At 37.9% G+C, this 17,483-nt stretch overlaps 2 protein-coding genes across 2 annotated transcripts; both read right to left on the bottom strand.

Moving 5' to 3' along the window:
• Positions 1–274: 274 nt before the first annotated feature.
• On the bottom strand, positions 275–5,063 carry cpb1 (carboxypeptidase B1 (tissue)). Its single transcript, XM_056738334.1, has 11 exons — positions 4,965–5,063; positions 4,806–4,881; positions 3,945–4,069; positions 3,103–3,202; positions 2,921–3,022; positions 2,526–2,630; positions 2,338–2,448; positions 2,163–2,253; positions 1,859–2,061; positions 969–1,053; positions 275–797 (listed from the first exon to the last, which is right to left on the bottom strand). Exons 1-11 carry the CDS (start codon positions 5,057–5,059, stop codon positions 610–612), a joined length of 1,281 nt encoding a protein of 426 aa, XP_056594312.1. The 5' UTR covers positions 5,060–5,063; the 3' UTR covers positions 275–609.
• Positions 5,064–5,506: 443 nt separating this feature from the next.
• Positions 5,507–12,690, bottom strand: agtr1b (angiotensin II receptor, type 1b). Its single transcript, XM_056738380.1, has 2 exons — positions 12,556–12,690; positions 5,507–8,242 (listed from the first exon to the last, which is right to left on the bottom strand). The coding sequence occupies exon 2, from the start codon at positions 8,136–8,138 to the stop codon at positions 7,062–7,064; it is 1,077 nt and encodes a 358-aa protein (XP_056594358.1). The 5' UTR covers positions 8,139–8,242; positions 12,556–12,690; the 3' UTR covers positions 5,507–7,061.
• Positions 12,691–17,483: the final 4,793 nt, after the last annotated feature.

The following is a 17,483-nucleotide window of genomic DNA, read 5'->3' as shown; positions in this document are numbered from 1 at the left end:
CTCTCTGAATGGGTTAAATGCCATATCTGTTAAATAGGTCACTTTCACTTCACTCACTCACTTATCCATGTTAGAATGACATGCACTGGTACATATCTACTCTATTTGAACTAAAATGCTTTTATGCAATTTTACAGCTCAGCAGTCATTATGTAAGAGTTAATGTACAGTCAGTCCCAGTCGGGTTTATTTTGTGATAAAGACTGGCTGACGTTATCCTGCTCATTACACAGCTGCTTGACTCATAAGTGAATAATTGCACACTAAATATTGATTTGAGATTAAATATTCAAGAAGTTATTTTATTATGAAGAACATTTCAGTAGCACTGGAAAAACAGGGAGGATGAGAAGTCCATTAAAACGTAATCAGTATTAAGGAGGATCAGTGTGCTGGGGGGCACGATTGAGAGAGAGAAACCTGAGTATTACGTGAAAATATTTCATGACAAAATGATGTGATCCATATTGGTAATGCTACAGTATATTTTCGTTTTTGCTGAAGGTTTTTAGAGATGTGTAGAAAATCAGTTCACAGAAGTCATATTGTGCTTTCTAATAACAAACCCATCACTCATTTATTTATCGAGCTTTCACTCAGACACTTCTCTCAGTACAGGTTTTTAGCCACATAGCTAGCGATGTATTTGACAGCCAGCATGGTCTCCTCACAGGTGGGCTTGATCTGAGATTCGGGGAGCAGGAAGCCGTAACGACCGGTGTCACGCAGCTCGAATGTGTAGGCATACTTAATGCCCAAGTCATAGGCCCAGTCATCAGAACCACCGGCAGCAGGGTCTAAGATGAGAAAGTTCATGTTTACCTATACAGCTTTTTTGGGGCATCTATTTCTGTTTCATGTATTAATGAGAAGAGTTGATAAAATCATTTAAAACTCAATATTTTGTTTAGGACTGGCACTGTCTTTGTAACGGTGCATACAGTAACTATTGGATTCATCCTACTCACAGATGGTGACAGCTCCAGGTCCATATTCGTATTTGGTTCCGTACAGGCTAGTCAGGGCTGAAGTAGCTCCCCGAGCCACGGTGAGCTGCCAAAAAGAGACAGAAATTACTGGCATTGGTAATTTTGTCAAGTCACATTACCTGCTAGCTTTGCATGCTTTCTGTTCATGGTATGCTTTAGAAAGGACTTCAAGAAAGAGTTTAAAGGGAACCCAACAAGCCAGTTAAAAAAGTACAACACTAAGAAAACGTAATTTCACACTACTGGATGAACTGTTCATCCTTTGAAACACGACCTTAGTACAATAGAAAACTACTGACGTGCACGTTTTTATAAACGTCGTTGTTATCGCTAACCTTTTGTTATGGTCTCCATGTAAACTGCAAATCGTAACTTTGTGAGAACGATGACATCACGCGCATGTGCAATACGTGTTCAGTTGCGGGCGGGGTTACGAGTTTACCCAAAACAATAAAGGCGGCGTATTGTACTGTGTTTTTGTGGTATGCTACATACTTATTAACATTTATCCAGCAAAAAGTCGGTGTACTGCACCGCTACGACCAGCAGATACATATTATTTACACGCACAAGCATTGTGGGTGATAGAGGCTGCGCCGCACTGAAGCGGAACACTAAACTACAGACTGAAAGGTCAAAAGAAAAGTTTATTTCTTATGGGTGGATTAATTCACGTTTTTTCATCATAATGCCTAACTTGCAAGCGCCAAGTTAACCATGCATATTTAGTTACATTCCGCAGAATACACCGCATAGAAAAATCTCTTATGGTTGACATTTATTCGGCGGTAATGGCATATACCGTCATACTGCCCAGCCCTAAATTGTAATGTGTGTGTGTATGTTTATGTGTGTGTGTGCACTGGTACCAGCTCAGAGTGGTCAGCGGCCAGGCCATATTTGTAGGAATAGGGAAAGAGGAGCAGTTGAGAGTATGAATGGACCGTCAAGTAAGACTTGATGATGGACTTGTTGGTGCGAATGAAGTTGGCCAGATTCTTGGACTCAATCTCAGACTCTGGGCTGGTTCCACAGTAGGTGTCGGAGCAAGGGCTGCTGGAAGCTCCAACGGCTTAAAAAGCAAAGGACATACAACAAAGACAAGGATAAAAGTCATGACAAAACTGTGACGTCCTGCAATTGAGCTGGTGGAAATGGATAGCATGTACTCACTGCACCATCCGGCATCAAAGTTTCTGTTGGGATCAGTTCCCAAACAGCTGCTGCCAATGTTCCTGGAGCGAGTTTTTCTCCACATCCTGTCCTGGAGGTCAAAACAAGAGCTTTCAGATCAAAAATCTTTGCCTTTACTGTATGTCTATTGATGACACAAACAATGTGAACGCACATTGGTCCAGGTGTATTCATAGCCATCAATGTTGAAGACAGGTAGAACAAAGAAGTCCATCTTATCCAGAAGGTTGGTCATCTCGGCATCACTGCCATAGGTGGACACAGCCTAAGTATGAAGGGAAAGGATTAATGTTCATCACCTTAGAAAGAAAGAAAAAGAACAAAAGAAAGTGGATGATGTACCTCCTGTACAAACCACTGGCAGAAAGCAGGAGTGATCCACTCTCTAGCATGAAAGCCACAGTCCATGAACACAGCTGGCTTAACAGAGCCTGTCTTCTTTCCAACCTATGGATGAATATATATAATTTTTTAAGTCGTCATTATTGTCAAAAACACACGAGAGACAGACATTTCTAGTGATACTTGTCTTTTATTAAAGGGATAGTTTATAGTTAGTAGACTTGTTGAAATTAAATGTAGTATATTTTCAAATGAAATAAAAATAGAGAATTTGCATTATTTATTGTAAGAAAATTCATTAATACAAAATGCATAATATAATCATAAAAATGCTGCGCTATTTGGAACATGCTTAGTTGATTTATACTTCATTGAACATAATCTTAGAATTTTACCGTCAGAAGGTGCATGGGACGTCCTTCATATGTGTTTCCAATCACCTGTCTGCTGATCAGGTCAGCGTTAGCAGAGCTGATGCTTATGACCCAGTCATTGATCTGTGATTTTTTTAAACACATTACACAAGTGAAATGAAAGGGAAATGTTTAAGAGTAACTACTGTATAGTGAGGTCTTACTGTGTTCCAGTTGTTGTATTTCATGTAGTCATGACTTTTTATGAACCTCTTGTTATTCATCTGAGCCTCAACAGCAACCTGAAGATCTTCAATCAGGACCCTACAAAAAGATTCATTAAAGGAGTAGTTCACTTTCAAAATACATTTTCATGATAATTTACTCTCCCCCATGTCATAAAAGATGTTTATTTATTTAAACCGTACTTTTGAACATCAACCGTTTGGAGTCCACTATATGTTTTTATCAAAAACCTTAATTTCGTTTCGACTACAGAAACAAATTCATAAACATATTGGATGACATGTGGCTGAGTAAATTATCACAATTTTTATTTTGAAAGTGAGCTTTTCCTATAAAACCTGGCTTTTTTATTACATTGGATTCCCACTGGTGGAAATGGCTGAAATTGACTGGGGGGCCCATAGATGCAAAATTCCACCATATTATGACGTTTGCAGATGTTTTGAGGCTATTACAGAGATGCAAGATTGAAATCACATAAACTCCGTCTCGAAATTCACTCTCTGTACCCTGCATCCCCCCACTTACTGTCCTGCCGTCGCCTGATTCCGGACTGTGAGATCGCTGTCTATTGCTTGGTTTACCATGACTGTACAATACTACTTTGAAATAGAATAATAACTTTTAGGGCTTTTGTATAAACATGTGTCAGCATTTTGAACATAATAATGTACATTTTTGGTCAGTTTGATGACAAACTGTGTAAGAGAGTGAATATTTTGGTATGGCACTTCCCCATCTGCCCACTTACTGTCTTTTTGGGAATATGAAATTCCACGGCTCTTTTAAAATGTATTGTGGGTTCCAGTCACAGACTTACTCAACTTCCATGTCACTCTGATGTAAAATGGTGGAGACCATGGCAAGCTGGGCTGCAGGAACATGAACGTCAACAGTCATGCCAACGGTCACAACGTCGGCGCTATCTGGTCTCCAGAAATCCACCTGCATAGGGAGCAGTTTGTCATAGTGGATGTACAATCATGTCTTATTGAAAACCAGTCAAAGTAACCAGTCTAAGATAATAGAGACTGAAACTTCTAATAACATCAAAGTTCAAATGATCAAAACGTGTCTGTTCTCTAACAGAGACTGTATTTGGGTTTCAAACACACTAAACCCTCTTAAAAATATTTTTCGGAATATAACTTTAAACTGCTTGTAAACTAAAATGCAGTAGGACATTTTTGCAAACGCTGTTTGATGAACAATAAAATCACTTTAATTCAAATAATATTTAGCGAAAATGCAGAGCATAAAAATATAAATATTGTGAAGAATATAAACCGAAAATTGGGTCTGGGGTAAATTGTCACTGGTGATACGGATAGTTTTAATTTGTTTAAAAGTTGAATGCTAGCATGTTTGTTTTTATATTTTGCCTAATAGAGTGGTTTTTATAATGTAGAATATTATTAAATCTGTTATCATATTTATTGTTTAAATTTGGCTAAAAAGTGTATAGTATGTTAGTACATTACATGTTTTATGACAAAAACACATTTTAAAACTTTGTATGACAAGAAATATTAAATGGAGTATAAAGTGTGAGTAACAGCCCCAGCGTTCCTTAATTCAAGAAATCCGCCAACAGTAACATTTTTTCAAATAACACACAAGGCCACAGTTGTTATGAAAATTAATCATTCATTTCTCTGTTTGTGTGTATGTTATAATTTACCTTAACATTGCGGCCCAATTCCTGGATGATTGACACATGTTCGTAAGTTTCAGGCTTCAGACGGAGGACCCTCTCTCTGTTCAAATGTGACAGTTTTAACCTTTTACCATCATTCTGTAAACATTCTTATAAAACAAATAAAATGTTTCAAAAATTTACCCCACAAATATGGTCTGCTCACAAAAAGCGACAGCCACCAAACCTAGGAGCAAAAGGACCTTCATATTGTCTGGATGAGCATATGCCTGCCACATCTCACTTTATAATGCTTGACCCTCAGGAAGCACCCAATCCAAAACAACCTGAATGCCTCCATATGGATAATTCCCTGTCCGAATACTGTACAAGATATTTTTGGCTACAGTAATTTTGGCATGGGGGCTTCAAATGCAACTCTTTCAATTATTAACCGGTCAAGATGATTTCTAAATGTTCTAAAAGAAAAAGACAACTAAATACCTTTATTAAAATGGCTTTAATTTAAGTGCCTGTTTCTCACAAAGTCCTAAATACAAACTCGACTATTATTAATTTACAGCAGTTAAGATTGTATTAAATTATTGTTCAAATTATTTCCATTAACTGTTCAAATAACAACAGTAAAAGTCAGACCTCAAACTAAAACTTACAAAAATGAACTTGAAAAAAAAAGATATATGTATTCAACATGTTTGAAACAAGTTATAATTAGTTTTAGAATTTTTATTTTCCTGTTAAACAGACATATTCCAATTATATCTTAGACGACAGCAATCAATTTACTATTTTCCTTATACTAGATAAAGTCTGAAAATACTGATATAACTTCACTAAATAGGCAATATAACTAAGAGTGATGTCATTGTTACAGTAATTCAAACAAATATTACACTGTATTTAAAATCTATATGGTTGTTCAACAACAATACAGAATTAAAATATACATATACAGTGGGGTTTAGTAAACAACAAAGAGCAAGGAAATCTCAAACGAAACCAAAAAAATATAGATAGAGTATATATGGAATGTTGAGTTAAAGAAGGTCCTAACTGCAAAAAATCTTTTTGTAAAAGGAATGCAAATATAATGCACATATGTGTATAAAAGATTGTGACAGTTTATCACTGACACACTCATGACTAACTATCTGTAGACACCAACAGCTGTTACGATTACGTTCATGTACCTGGCATACGTTGAAATGCATGTTATCAGTATCTGTATGTTCATAGACTGGAAATCAAACCTATGACCTTGGTGTTGCCAGTGTCCTCCTAAGCTAACGCTACAGATGGTTTCACCACCTCCAAGTTGTTTGTTTTCAGCAAAATTGTATTTTTTTGGTTCAACGAAAAAGGCACTGTTTTCAAAAAAATCAAACTGTGGATATTGCATGCTCACATTCACAGATCACTTATTCAGAAGTGTATGTAAAACCCACTCTGAACAAACGGTCTACATAGTCTACACACGTTTATGGAAGCATATTTTATTGATTTTGTGCATCATCTTCCAAATAATATGTCAGATTAAGCTTTGCATTCTCAGCATGTCCATAAGCAAGCTATAACAAGTGTCAGTGCAAACTGTCCCCTCACATGGTCAGTTTTCTCATACAGGTCAACTACTGTTATGATAGAATACGAATAGAATTAGAAGCGAATATTGTTGTTAATAAATTAGATGAACATATACAGTTGCTACCTGAATAATAATCCATCTGGTTTCCTTTTACAGACAGCTGAAGGCTCTCATTCATTTGCATAATTGCATAATACAAACTGGCGCGGTTTAAAAGACCAGGTTTGAGTTCTTTAAGCAACTGGCACATGTGCACCAGCTAGACCAACGTCAAACCATCACTCTTAGGCTGGTCAAAGCTAGACGTTCCAGAAATGCAATACGATAAACATAACTATGTCTTCAGATGTGTATAAACGTTTTCATGACCTTTGAATGAGCTATTTCTATCTAAATACACCGCGAGTCACCATACATGGAATCCACCATGCTGTTTCTACAGCAGGCCCAAACGGACAAACTGCTCTACAGAACGTGTTTCTATGTTATCTCCTTCAGCAAAGAAGCGAAAATGTGATGACATCTTTGTCCTATGTCAGCCACCGTAGTGTTTTGAAAGGGAGGGGTGAGCTGTGGACTGAGCCGTTGGTTACGATTCATAACCTCACCACGAGATGCTGCTAAATTTCACACACTGGACTCTTAGGAATGGTTACTAAAACACATCATCCTTACGGGATTCAGCTTCGCACTGATTAAGTCTCTACAGTAAATGTTGTATTCTTCTTGGAGCTTGCTGGTTTGAGCAGTCCAGAGGTGCAGTTGGAATGTAGATTCATCTTTGAATTAATTCTAAGGGGACCGCTAGCTGGACCCGAGCCACAGCCCAGCAGCTTCAGTAGCTTCTTGCGGAAGTTCTTTCCAACAAAGCTGTAGAGAATGGGGTTGACACAACTGTTAAAGTACGAAATGCAGATGGTGAAGGGCATAGCGGTGTCAAGAATATCCAGTGTTTGGCAGTTTTCCACCACACCAAGCATGGCAAGCAGCTCCATGAAGTGGAAAGCTTGATGAGGAGCCCAGCAAACAAAGAACGCTAGCACGGCGGCAGCTAGCATGCGTAACGTCTCGTCTTCCCTTGAGCGAACGCTCTTCCTCAGCATACCCCTAGAATCCATCAGGGCCCGACCGATAAGGCAATAGCATGTGATGATGATGAGAAAAGGCACAAAGAACCCTAGAATGCTCTTTAGCACGCTAAGGGTAACAAGCAAGTGGATTCTTTCGCTGCAGTGCAACACCCCGCACAACATGGAGTTCCCCGTGTCATACACATCCCTGCTTAGCGCTGTGGGCATGCTGAGAAGTAAAGCAAACACCCATATTACCACGCAGGTGAGGTTGGCGTAGAAGAGGGTGCGTCGATGTCTAGAACGCACCGGGTGTACGATAGCGAGATATCGGTCGATGCTAAGAGCAGTAAGGAAGAAGATGCTAGTGTAGAGGTTGAAGATGACCAGACCTGCGCTAGCTTTGCACAAGAAGGTGCCGAAGGGCCAGTGGTATCCTTTGGCCGTGAAGGTGGCCCACATTGGCAGAGTGATAAGGAAGGTTAGATCCGATATAGCAAGGTTGAGCACAAACACGTTAGCTACTGTCTTTAGCTTCATGTAGCGGTAGATGACAGCCACCACCATACTGTTCCCAATGATCCCAATGATGAAGTTGCACCCATAGACCACAGGGATCAATTTGAAGATAAAGTTGTATCGTCCAGACATGCTGCAGTTCACAAGGAGGCCTTTACTCAATCCTGATGTCTCGTTCTCCATTTTTGTCTCAGTTTCCAGAAGTTTGGGACAGAAAATAGGGATCTTTCATACAGGGGCCCGGTTTTGTATGTAGGGACCAACTTCAGCCTTGGGCTCAATGGGACCTATAAAAGACGGCAACAAAACTGTCAGACACAGTCCAGATGAAGAGACATCAATACCGTAGGCTCACGCCGTAAACACCGGCTGTGACGCACAAGCATGAAAGAGCTCATGCTACGCCCTCTTGTTAAGATGAGCACATTAAAACTATCCACACCATTCGTGCTATTTCTGTTAAACAAGACGCCATTAAAAACAGATGCTTAATGTTACTCTGCATTTATATATGACCTTTTGAAATCACGCTATTTACCACCTGGAACCCCTTAAAATCCTTCCTGAGTCAATTAGAAGCAAGCATACAGTGTTTATCAGGGGCGTCCCACGGCTGTGATTAAGAGAAGTGTACAATTTTGGATTCCAGTTCTGAAAAGCTTATTGAAATAAATGCATTCTAAAAGGTCATGGGCGAGAGAAAAATTTATGTAGTAAATATAATACGTTGAACAGATGGACTGCAACAAAAAGGATCACAAGTCTGTTCTGATAGGGTTGTGACTAACCATCACAGAAATTCTGTGGAAACATTAGACTTTTAATTTGTAAAAATTAAATGTGAGAGGCCTGCGCATATGGTCAGCGACTAGATATACATGCCAAGACACTGTTTTTTATTTACATCATGCATTCCGACGTGCATGCACTGTTTTTGTCATTCTTAGTTTTTTTTGTTGTATTATAAAAAATAAGGATTGTGCAATTTTGCTGTTATTAGTGTTTCCTCTGAGACATACCAATCCTACATTGGTCACAAGTATTTGCCTTAAACAAATTCACATGGTTGATTCAACTTTTGGAAGGCTCTGTATTACTACAGTAAACTTCTTCAACTTATGCACGTGTATTAATGGAAGTCAATGGAAAGAGATGTCTAGTGTAGCAAAATAAATCTTTATTTATTTTAACTTCTCTCAATCTCTTCTTTTATGGTGAGCATTGAGATAGAAATTGTTGACTATACTGAATACTGAGTGTGTATTAGCAACTACTGTCCAGCATTAACTGAGAAAGAAGAAAGAATACATTGAGAGCATAAGAATAGTGGTGGAAGGTTGTTATGTACCAGACATGCTGTACAGAGAAAAATGCTCAGCATGAGAATTTCTAATCAGCAAACACCTAAATAAACAGGTTCCTTTTAGTTAGGGCAGTGGAAAGACTCTGTGAGAAAATTAAATCTGCTCCAACCAGAATAGCATGAGAATAGTTTAGGATTTTATTTTTGGCAGTTCCTCAAACTTAATAAATTTGATTAAATTTAGTTAGTTTTACCTCAAACATCCACAAGAGGGCGTACTATAGTAGCTTTTCTGTATAACAGAAGCAATAGCAAAGACTCAAAATTCACTACAAACCAGGATTAAAAAATGCACAGTTTAAGAATTCCCTATCTTTAAAATACAGAAATGAAATGTGAATTAAATTAGTCACGACCCACATGATGTGATTTTAGAGGATGAGACAGTAAAAGTACTTTAACAGCAACTTACAAAATCCCCTTGAGTAAGCACAAGCCTAAATTAATAAATATGGTTATTTTAACCAGAGCTATAGAAAATGATAATTTCCTAAATTTTTGTTTATTCCTTTATTGTTTTGCATATTCCCTCATAAATAAGTGTTCAGGTTAAGTTTAGCATTTTATAAAATATCTTATCGTTTCACTACAATGTGAAGACCTACAAATTAACATTCTACGCTAACAGCATAGTCTATAGAAGGAAAGTTAATTCATTACAAATATTGAAATGTATTAAATACAATGAAATAAAAAACGACTTTTCAGAAAAGTTTGAAAAAATATAATAATTATTTGACAAATTAAAAATGAAAATAGATAATAATAAAATCTTTCTCCAACCCTTCAAATATCCATTCATTTACATCATGGTCCTACGGGACTGTTTGTTTTATATGTCAAGCAAATCTGTGTTTTTTGGTTTCACAGGCCAGACATACTTTTGTTAAAGCACAGCCATATCAGTTACGAATGTGCAGCTCATTGTGAGAGGGGAACAGCGTTAGGTTGCCGAGGGTAACAGGATAATGAAATATCATCCAAGCATTTCTGCTCCTCAGGCCTGCTGCGGTGAAGCAGTTCCGCACATGTCAGCGCTTGATTTAGTCCTGTTTTCTTTTTTTAAATGAGTGTAACAGTAGGCGGCTATAAATTTGACTGTACAGAGATTGCTGGACCAGATCTCTTTTAAAGTTATTCTTGTGTTCCTATGCCATTTTTCTTGATATGTTTGATAACATGGGATGACATCATTCAGGAGAATATGGCCCTTCTTGCACCGTAACTGTTACCGTAGTATAAGTTGCTTTGTAGAAAAGCATCTGCTAAATGACTTCTTGCCCTGACAGCATAACAAGCTTCTAGAATCTGTTATGGGACAGAAGTGTAGCATGAGCACCACCATCTGGCATACTATCCACTATAAAAGTCTTCAGTGATCTAGCTAATGATTTACACAATCTCCTAACCATTCACTTCCGAGAGGCGCGGCCAGGAAATCTACTTCATCGGCACATTCGTGACCACTAAAAAAACAATTATCTTCTTTTGTCTCCTGCTGGGACAGTTTGTATATTTCTGTTGACTGGACTTTTAAAGTAAACGGTTGTTTGGATTAAGAACAGATGGAATGACACAGACATCTGTCGGACATTTTGTTTAGCTGAGCTCAAGTGTAAACTCAACACAGCAACTTAGCTTCTGTTGTGTTCTGTTTGCTATGTCATCGGTAAGATGCAAATTGCCGCAATGGGAGATGTGGACAACAAATATTAGTCATCCTACAGAGTAGAGCTCGTCTTTATTTGGGCCGAATTGATGTTTTTTTTACAAGAAGATAACGTGTGTGGGGGTGTCTTAGCTACTGTTTAGTTTGGGGTCAAATTATTCATAAATAATAATACAAGGAGGCCATTCAAATAATCCTAATCTTATTTATAGCATATTTAAAGATATAGTTCACAAAACAAAGTCTGTCATCACTTACTAACCCTCGAGTTGTTCCAAATCTGTATAAATTTGATGAACACAGAGAGGGATATTTGAATGAATCTGTGTTATCGTACCGTTCTTGGAGCCCATTGACTACCATTGTCGGGTCCCGGGTCTAGCACCCCTGTTTTATGTGCTGTCCTCTGTTATTGCTGCATTGAGCATTAGGCATTGTTTGACAGTTCACCATGTGCTCAGAAGTCCTCGTGTTTGATCTCGCCTTTCTTGTTATCTAGTCAATTAGCCCCTTTCACCTTCCTCATGTCACCTGGGTTCATTCTCTCTCCAGCTGTTCCTCATTCTCACTCTGATTACTTTCCCTTCTTATTCCTCGTGTTTCTCTGTACTTGTGTTGGATTGTCAGTGTTGGCTTTATAGCATAGTCGGTCTTAGACCCATTTGAGAATAGCTAGCATTATATTGTCTGGAAAACTAGTTTCCCCGCTTGTCTTAATTTTGTCTTGTAACCCAGCTATCATCTTGTCTTGATAACAGTAAAACTGAACTTGAACTAAATAAAGTCAAAGTAATGTCACACTGAACAAAGAATGACTTAATGAAAATGTCATCAGAATGTAATTTACATTTACATTAACGTTAATGCATTTGGTAGGTGGTTTACATTGCATTATCCTATACATTTTGTTTCTAAGTATGTGCAAGCCCCTGGGATCGAAGCCGCGGCCTTGGCCTTGTTAGCGCCTTGCTCTTACCACTGAGATACAGGAAAGCTACAGGAAATGTGTTTGCTGGGTCTTAATGCTGTAAGTGAGCCCAAACATAATGAGGTAAATATAAAAGTAGTCCTTTATTAATTACAATTTCAGATTGTACAGAGTTTTTTATGGGTAGAGTTAAGGGGGTATTTAGTCATTATTTGAAACCGCAGTCTATTAAAAACAATAGAAGTCACTGTTGGACTGAAACCACTTATTTGCATTTTTAACAACGTACATTTTTTCATAAAGATTACTGTTGGTCACCCTTCATGTTTCTCTGTGGGTGTTGCAAATGTAAAACCAATAAAACGTACTAAAAAGAGCTTGTCTACTTTATAACACAATGTCTTAGTTATTAATGAAAAAATGGCTTTATTTATTTCTGTCAAAGTGTCAATTTTGGAGACTAAGCTTTTAATCTGACAGTGAAGACTTTGTCTACATTATCTGACTATACGTTGCTCTCTGGTATTGAATCAGCTACAAAGGTTCATGCATTTCTGTTATATATTCCAGCATCTTGAAATTTACCCATAAATCATCTTTAAAATCCTACATTAAAGGACATGAAGAAGTGGGGTCCTACCTGCGGCAGTGCGTGGTAAAATATCAATATCACAGTCGGAGCCAAATAGTGTGCATCTGAATCTCAGAGCCTTGAACTAACCAAAAAAGATGTAAAACGTCCCGACACATACCACAATCCACCCCCCATTGATGAAAGCACATATCATGTCTGTATTTCCACAGTATCTGACTATTAAGACCACCCCCAGCATACACCCACAACATCAGCACCCCTCCCATATGAGTGGCACTGCCTTTCTTCTGTCTCACACTCTGACGCCAGTTCTCTCAAGCTTTCCTCCCATGCCCTGAATTCTACAATTCAGGGAAACCGTGGTAACGAATTGGCCTCCCCCATAAAATAATAATAGCAGTGTCATGTTGGGTATGAAGAGGAAATTTGTTGTCTACTGTTTTTCATTCGTCCTCGTAATATCAAATGTACATTTTATCATGTTCTGCCCCCCATATCCGTCACATAAAAATATGCATTAATGTAGGTCACTGAACCGCGTGGCCATTGCACAACTGGTGTAGTTTCAGCCCATGAGTACTGAGTGTCCAAACTGATGCTCAGATCTGATATTTCAGACAGAGAAAACAAAGAAAGGAAGCAGAGCTTCGGTTTGGCCGGTCTAAACCAGATGCCATCTGTATGTAGACATGAGAATGAACATGGAGAACTTGTTTTATGAGGCCTGGTCCACACGTACACCGTTATTTTTATAAACTGAGGTCCACATGAAAACGCAGAAACACTCTATAAAGACCTGTCAAGAGCATGATAAACCAAGCGATTGCAATATAACTCTAATTGTAAACCCATGTTGGCCATTCACAAGCCTTAACGTCAAAACATTATGACAGGTCCCGGTAGGCTTACAACAAAGGAGATGAAAGCATGCACAGCTACGTCACACCCAACACTGCACGTTTCCGAAAACGGTCACACTGGCAGGAGTCTGCAAAAGAGGACGAGGTTCCAGTGACCTTTTACTGCGTTATCATGTGGTTGATCAGCCAAAGTGCATAGAACATGTCGAAGTTTCAAAAATAGCCATGTTTTTGTGGACAGGCCCTGAGAAGCTACACGGACTTACTCAAGAGGTCAAGTCACTTGCAGCAGTCGTTGAATACGCACTCAAGCTGGTGCAGTTATTAGAAACACGTGTTGCCTTGCAACTCAATTTATAACCATTGAACTGATGGTATCAAACCACAGAGGACATGGAACTCATTGAACTTTGGTATATTTCACAACCCATCCTGTTATATGGCTGATTTTCGATAGGAACTGACTTAAAGGGACAGTTCACCAAAAAACGAAAACCCTGTCATCAGTTACTCACCTTTGAGTTGTTCTAAATCTGTTTAAATTCCTTTGTTCTAATGAACACAGAGAAAGATAATGGATAAATTATTGTAAGCAAACACTTCTTGGCCACCATTGACTAGCAAAGTAAGAAAACATACAATGGTAGTCAGAAGTGCTTAAGAACGGTTTGCTTTTATACATTGTTCAAAATATCTTCTGTTTTCAACAGAACCAAGTAATTGATAAAGCATTTTTGGTTCTCGTTTAGATTTTTGGGTGAAATGTTCCTTTAAATTTATCCATCAGGAAATGATTGGAATGTAAAGGGGTGTTGCAATGAAAAGAGAGGTCATGGAGAAGTGGTGCTGTTTGTAAAAAGTAGAGAAAGCTGTCTGTTGTGTTCAAACTTTTGCAAAAATGTTTGTTTGGTTTAAGAGCTATTTTGAATGGCTGTCAGTAATGTCAGTGTCTAGTTTTAATGATATAATTATTTAAAATAATTTCAACGCACCAGGTAGTTAATATGAGGTCAATGTAGAGTATTATTAAATGGCTCCTAAATGTGAAACAAGATCCTCTTCATGTTGTAAGAGATCATGCAGGGTTCGCAGTTTTTCACAACATAACAAAAGAGGAGATTACATGTTAGGTGTGATTTTCTGAAACCAAAATCTCACCAAAGCATTTCCAGAAAACACTTCTGGGTACATTCATAGTGAAAATGGCAGTTCTTGAGAAAGGACAGCTGTACGTTACAAACAAGTGCATGTTAGGGATGAGTACATTGCATTAAACCCAGCCAAGACAAATTCTGCTAGGATGTTATTGCTGGATTTATCACCATCCTCTCATTTGTGAAGCTGAATGCAAACACTTAGCTTGTGTGTGAAGTGTAGACAAAACTGATAACATAATTAAAAAGAAGCCAAAGAAAACAAGTTCAGACAATCAGAACTAGTTTACTGAACACAGAGATTTGATAAGAACCATGTATGTAAATATTTGCAAGGTAGGCGTTTTTTGTCACTGCTTGCATTTATTTAGCAATTTGCACGTAGTCTGAGGTATAGCATATTATATTCATTATTTTAGCATTCAGCTTGATTAATATTTGTATTTATTTATGCAATATATTTGGGAGCCTTACCTGGCGCTGTCACTGTGTACGGGACAGCCGATTTACTTCAAGATTTGCCATGTGAATTCTTATCTTATTGTGACAGTATCTTATCTATCTTATTTTATCTTATCTTATTTCATTACAGCAATGTTATAATAATGTATGTAGGAAGAGTTATGGTTTCTTTTTACAAAAGAGCATGGTTACATTTTTTAATGTCCTTTCACTTGTCACAGTCCCGTATACGGGTACAACCACATTTGCGTCCATATTGAAGAGATTACAATTATGTTGGAACTTGATAATGCAGGCATAAATTTTACCAAGTGTTGGCCTTATAATTTGCCATTGACGTATATTGAATAATTTGTTACATTAATGGTGTTCAATATTACAGTACTGTGTGAACAGGGGAGCATTAACGCACATTTGCAGGCTATCACAGTTACAGAAGCACTCTTTTGGGAATAGTCCACAATAGTGACTTTTATGTGTGTACTGTTATGTTAATGACCAAAGGACTTTCAGCATCTTTAGCTCCATCATGTTCCTGTCACATTCTGAAATTATTTACAGCATCTCTCACTATAGAGGCACATGAGAGATTGTTAGCTTAGATGCTGCTGTCTGGCGTTTTATTTGTTACTGAAAGTGTTGTAAATGTGTAACTGTGATAGTGATGTGTTTGTTTCAGATGGTTACAACCCATAAACCAACATTAAAGACAATTAGAGGTAGTAAACCCAGTAATTTTTTACCCTGTGGTGACTTTATGTTAAGTTTAGAGGTAGGGTGAGAGTTGGGAGACAGAATATACAGTTTAATAAGTATAAAAATCATTATGGCTGTGTCCGAAATCGCCTGCTTCCATACCATATAGTGAGTGAGTATGAGTCATGAAAAGTATGTCCGAAACCCCACTATATGCAAAAAAACAGTAGGATAGAAATAAACGGTTGGTCTTCTACTTCCGCCGAGATTTGTTAATGTGGATCAAATGGACACTTATCTATCCCATGATGCCTCGGGAGCTGAGCAACAGTCAAATTTCAAAAGGAAACTAATAAATATAGCGGAAAACCTCAAGGCGGACTTCCGTTTCTAATGTAAGTGCCAATAAATGAATTTCTTGTGACTAAATTATGGTAAATTATTGCTCACGAGTAGGATGTTTTTAATGCGTCATAGGTCAAAGAGCATACGGGTCAGTATGTCCGAAATGTATTCATACTACTCCCACTCATACTATATAGAACGTACTGTATTAACGGCCAATAGGTAGGTACTCACAGTATTTCTATGGAAAGTCCACATAATACATTGAAACCAAAAACATGAAGTGTATTCAGGTGTTCTTTAAGTACCACTAAACTATACTAATAGGAAAGCTTACTTTATAAGTACCGTATACTTGACTTACACTGAAAAGTGTAGAAAACATAGAAAAGTCTGCTATTTTTGGTCTATAAGTGTTTTTGATCTATACTTGTACTCACTTACTTAGTACAGTACAGTAACATATGCTGTACAGTTATAAGGTACACTTGACTTGTAGTTCTATTTAGTCTGTTGATTGCATAGCCTATTAAGTACTTTTTTCACTTTTACAGTAGTTTACTGTAATTATACTTAAAGGAGCAATGCGGTAATTTTAGCATCGTCTGGTGGTGAGGTTGTGAATTGCAACCAACGGCTCACTCCAGCCCTACCTTCCGAAGCACTACGGAGACTGAAAGAGAATTAAGATGTTGTCCAGTGATTGCTTCTTTCCAGAAAGAGATAACTTATTATGTAATGCATTTCGCAGAGCCGTTTTGTCTGTTTAGGGCTACTGTAGAAACAACATGGTGAATTTCATAGGCCAAATTAATCTGTATAAGTAATGAAGTGTAGTATGGATAAACATTTCTTTTAAACACATCACGGTAGTGTTTCTGTGTCCAATATTTGTTTTCAATCATAAATTGTTATCTATATGTATATTTTTTTTAAATCAGGAGTGGGACACATTTGTTTGCACATGTTTTGTGATGTCACAAGCAATAAACCATTGCCTATGATATGATAGTGTTTGTGTGTTCTCTCCGTGAGCTGATGAACATTGGCATTCGAGAGATATTAAAGCAGAACATTGTAGAAATGTGTTGTTAAACACACCGTAAAGCAATATAAATGCTGCTATTAATGACACTTTTAGTAGCTTATAGAGAGGTCATAACTGTCAAACCATCGATGGGAATCTGATTAATAATTTAACCGTCGCTCACTTTTGCCCCTTTACTGTGAACTTGAGCTCTTTGCTCTGCATCAGTCTGTGGAACAGGCCGACTGCAACGGAAACAACTGACCCTGATTTAAACAAATGTTTGTCATAGACATTCTCCCAAATGTCAAAAAAAATATATTGCCCAAACAGGAAACGGGCAGAGAGTGGGGGATATGATGGGAAACAGGAGATGCATGTAAATCTGTTTTTAACCCAGAGGGGAGGATTAACTTTTTCTTACAACTC

The sequence above is a fragment of the Triplophysa dalaica genome, chromosome 23 (assembly GCF_015846415.1).
Source record: "Triplophysa dalaica isolate WHDGS20190420 chromosome 23, ASM1584641v1, whole genome shotgun sequence".
In the NCBI taxonomy this organism is placed as follows: domain Eukaryota; kingdom Metazoa; phylum Chordata; class Actinopteri; order Cypriniformes; family Nemacheilidae; genus Triplophysa; species Triplophysa dalaica.
Note: the sequence above shows the minus strand (reverse complement) of the source record. Positions and strands in the feature narration are given on the sequence as shown.

What these genes read in the sequence shown, in the direction of transcription:
- cpb1 (XM_056738334.1), bottom strand. Translation starts at nt 5,059, where the DNA reads ATGTGGCAGGCATATGCTCATCCAGACAATATGAAGGTCCTTTTGCTC. An exon ending in GAGCAGACCATATTTGTGGG is followed by an intron (nt 4,882 to 4,964) that starts GTAAATTTTTGA and finishes ACATTTGAACAG; the next exon opens with AGAGAGGGTCCTCCGTCTGA. An exon ending in GCCAGTGGTTTGTACAGGAG is followed by an intron (nt 2,449 to 2,525) that starts GTACATCATCCA and finishes CTTCATACTTAG; the next exon opens with GCTGTGTCCACCTATGGCAG.
- agtr1b (XM_056738380.1), bottom strand. Translation starts at nt 8,138, where the DNA reads ATGGAGAACGAGACATCAGGATTGAGTAAAGGCCTCCTTGTGAACTGC.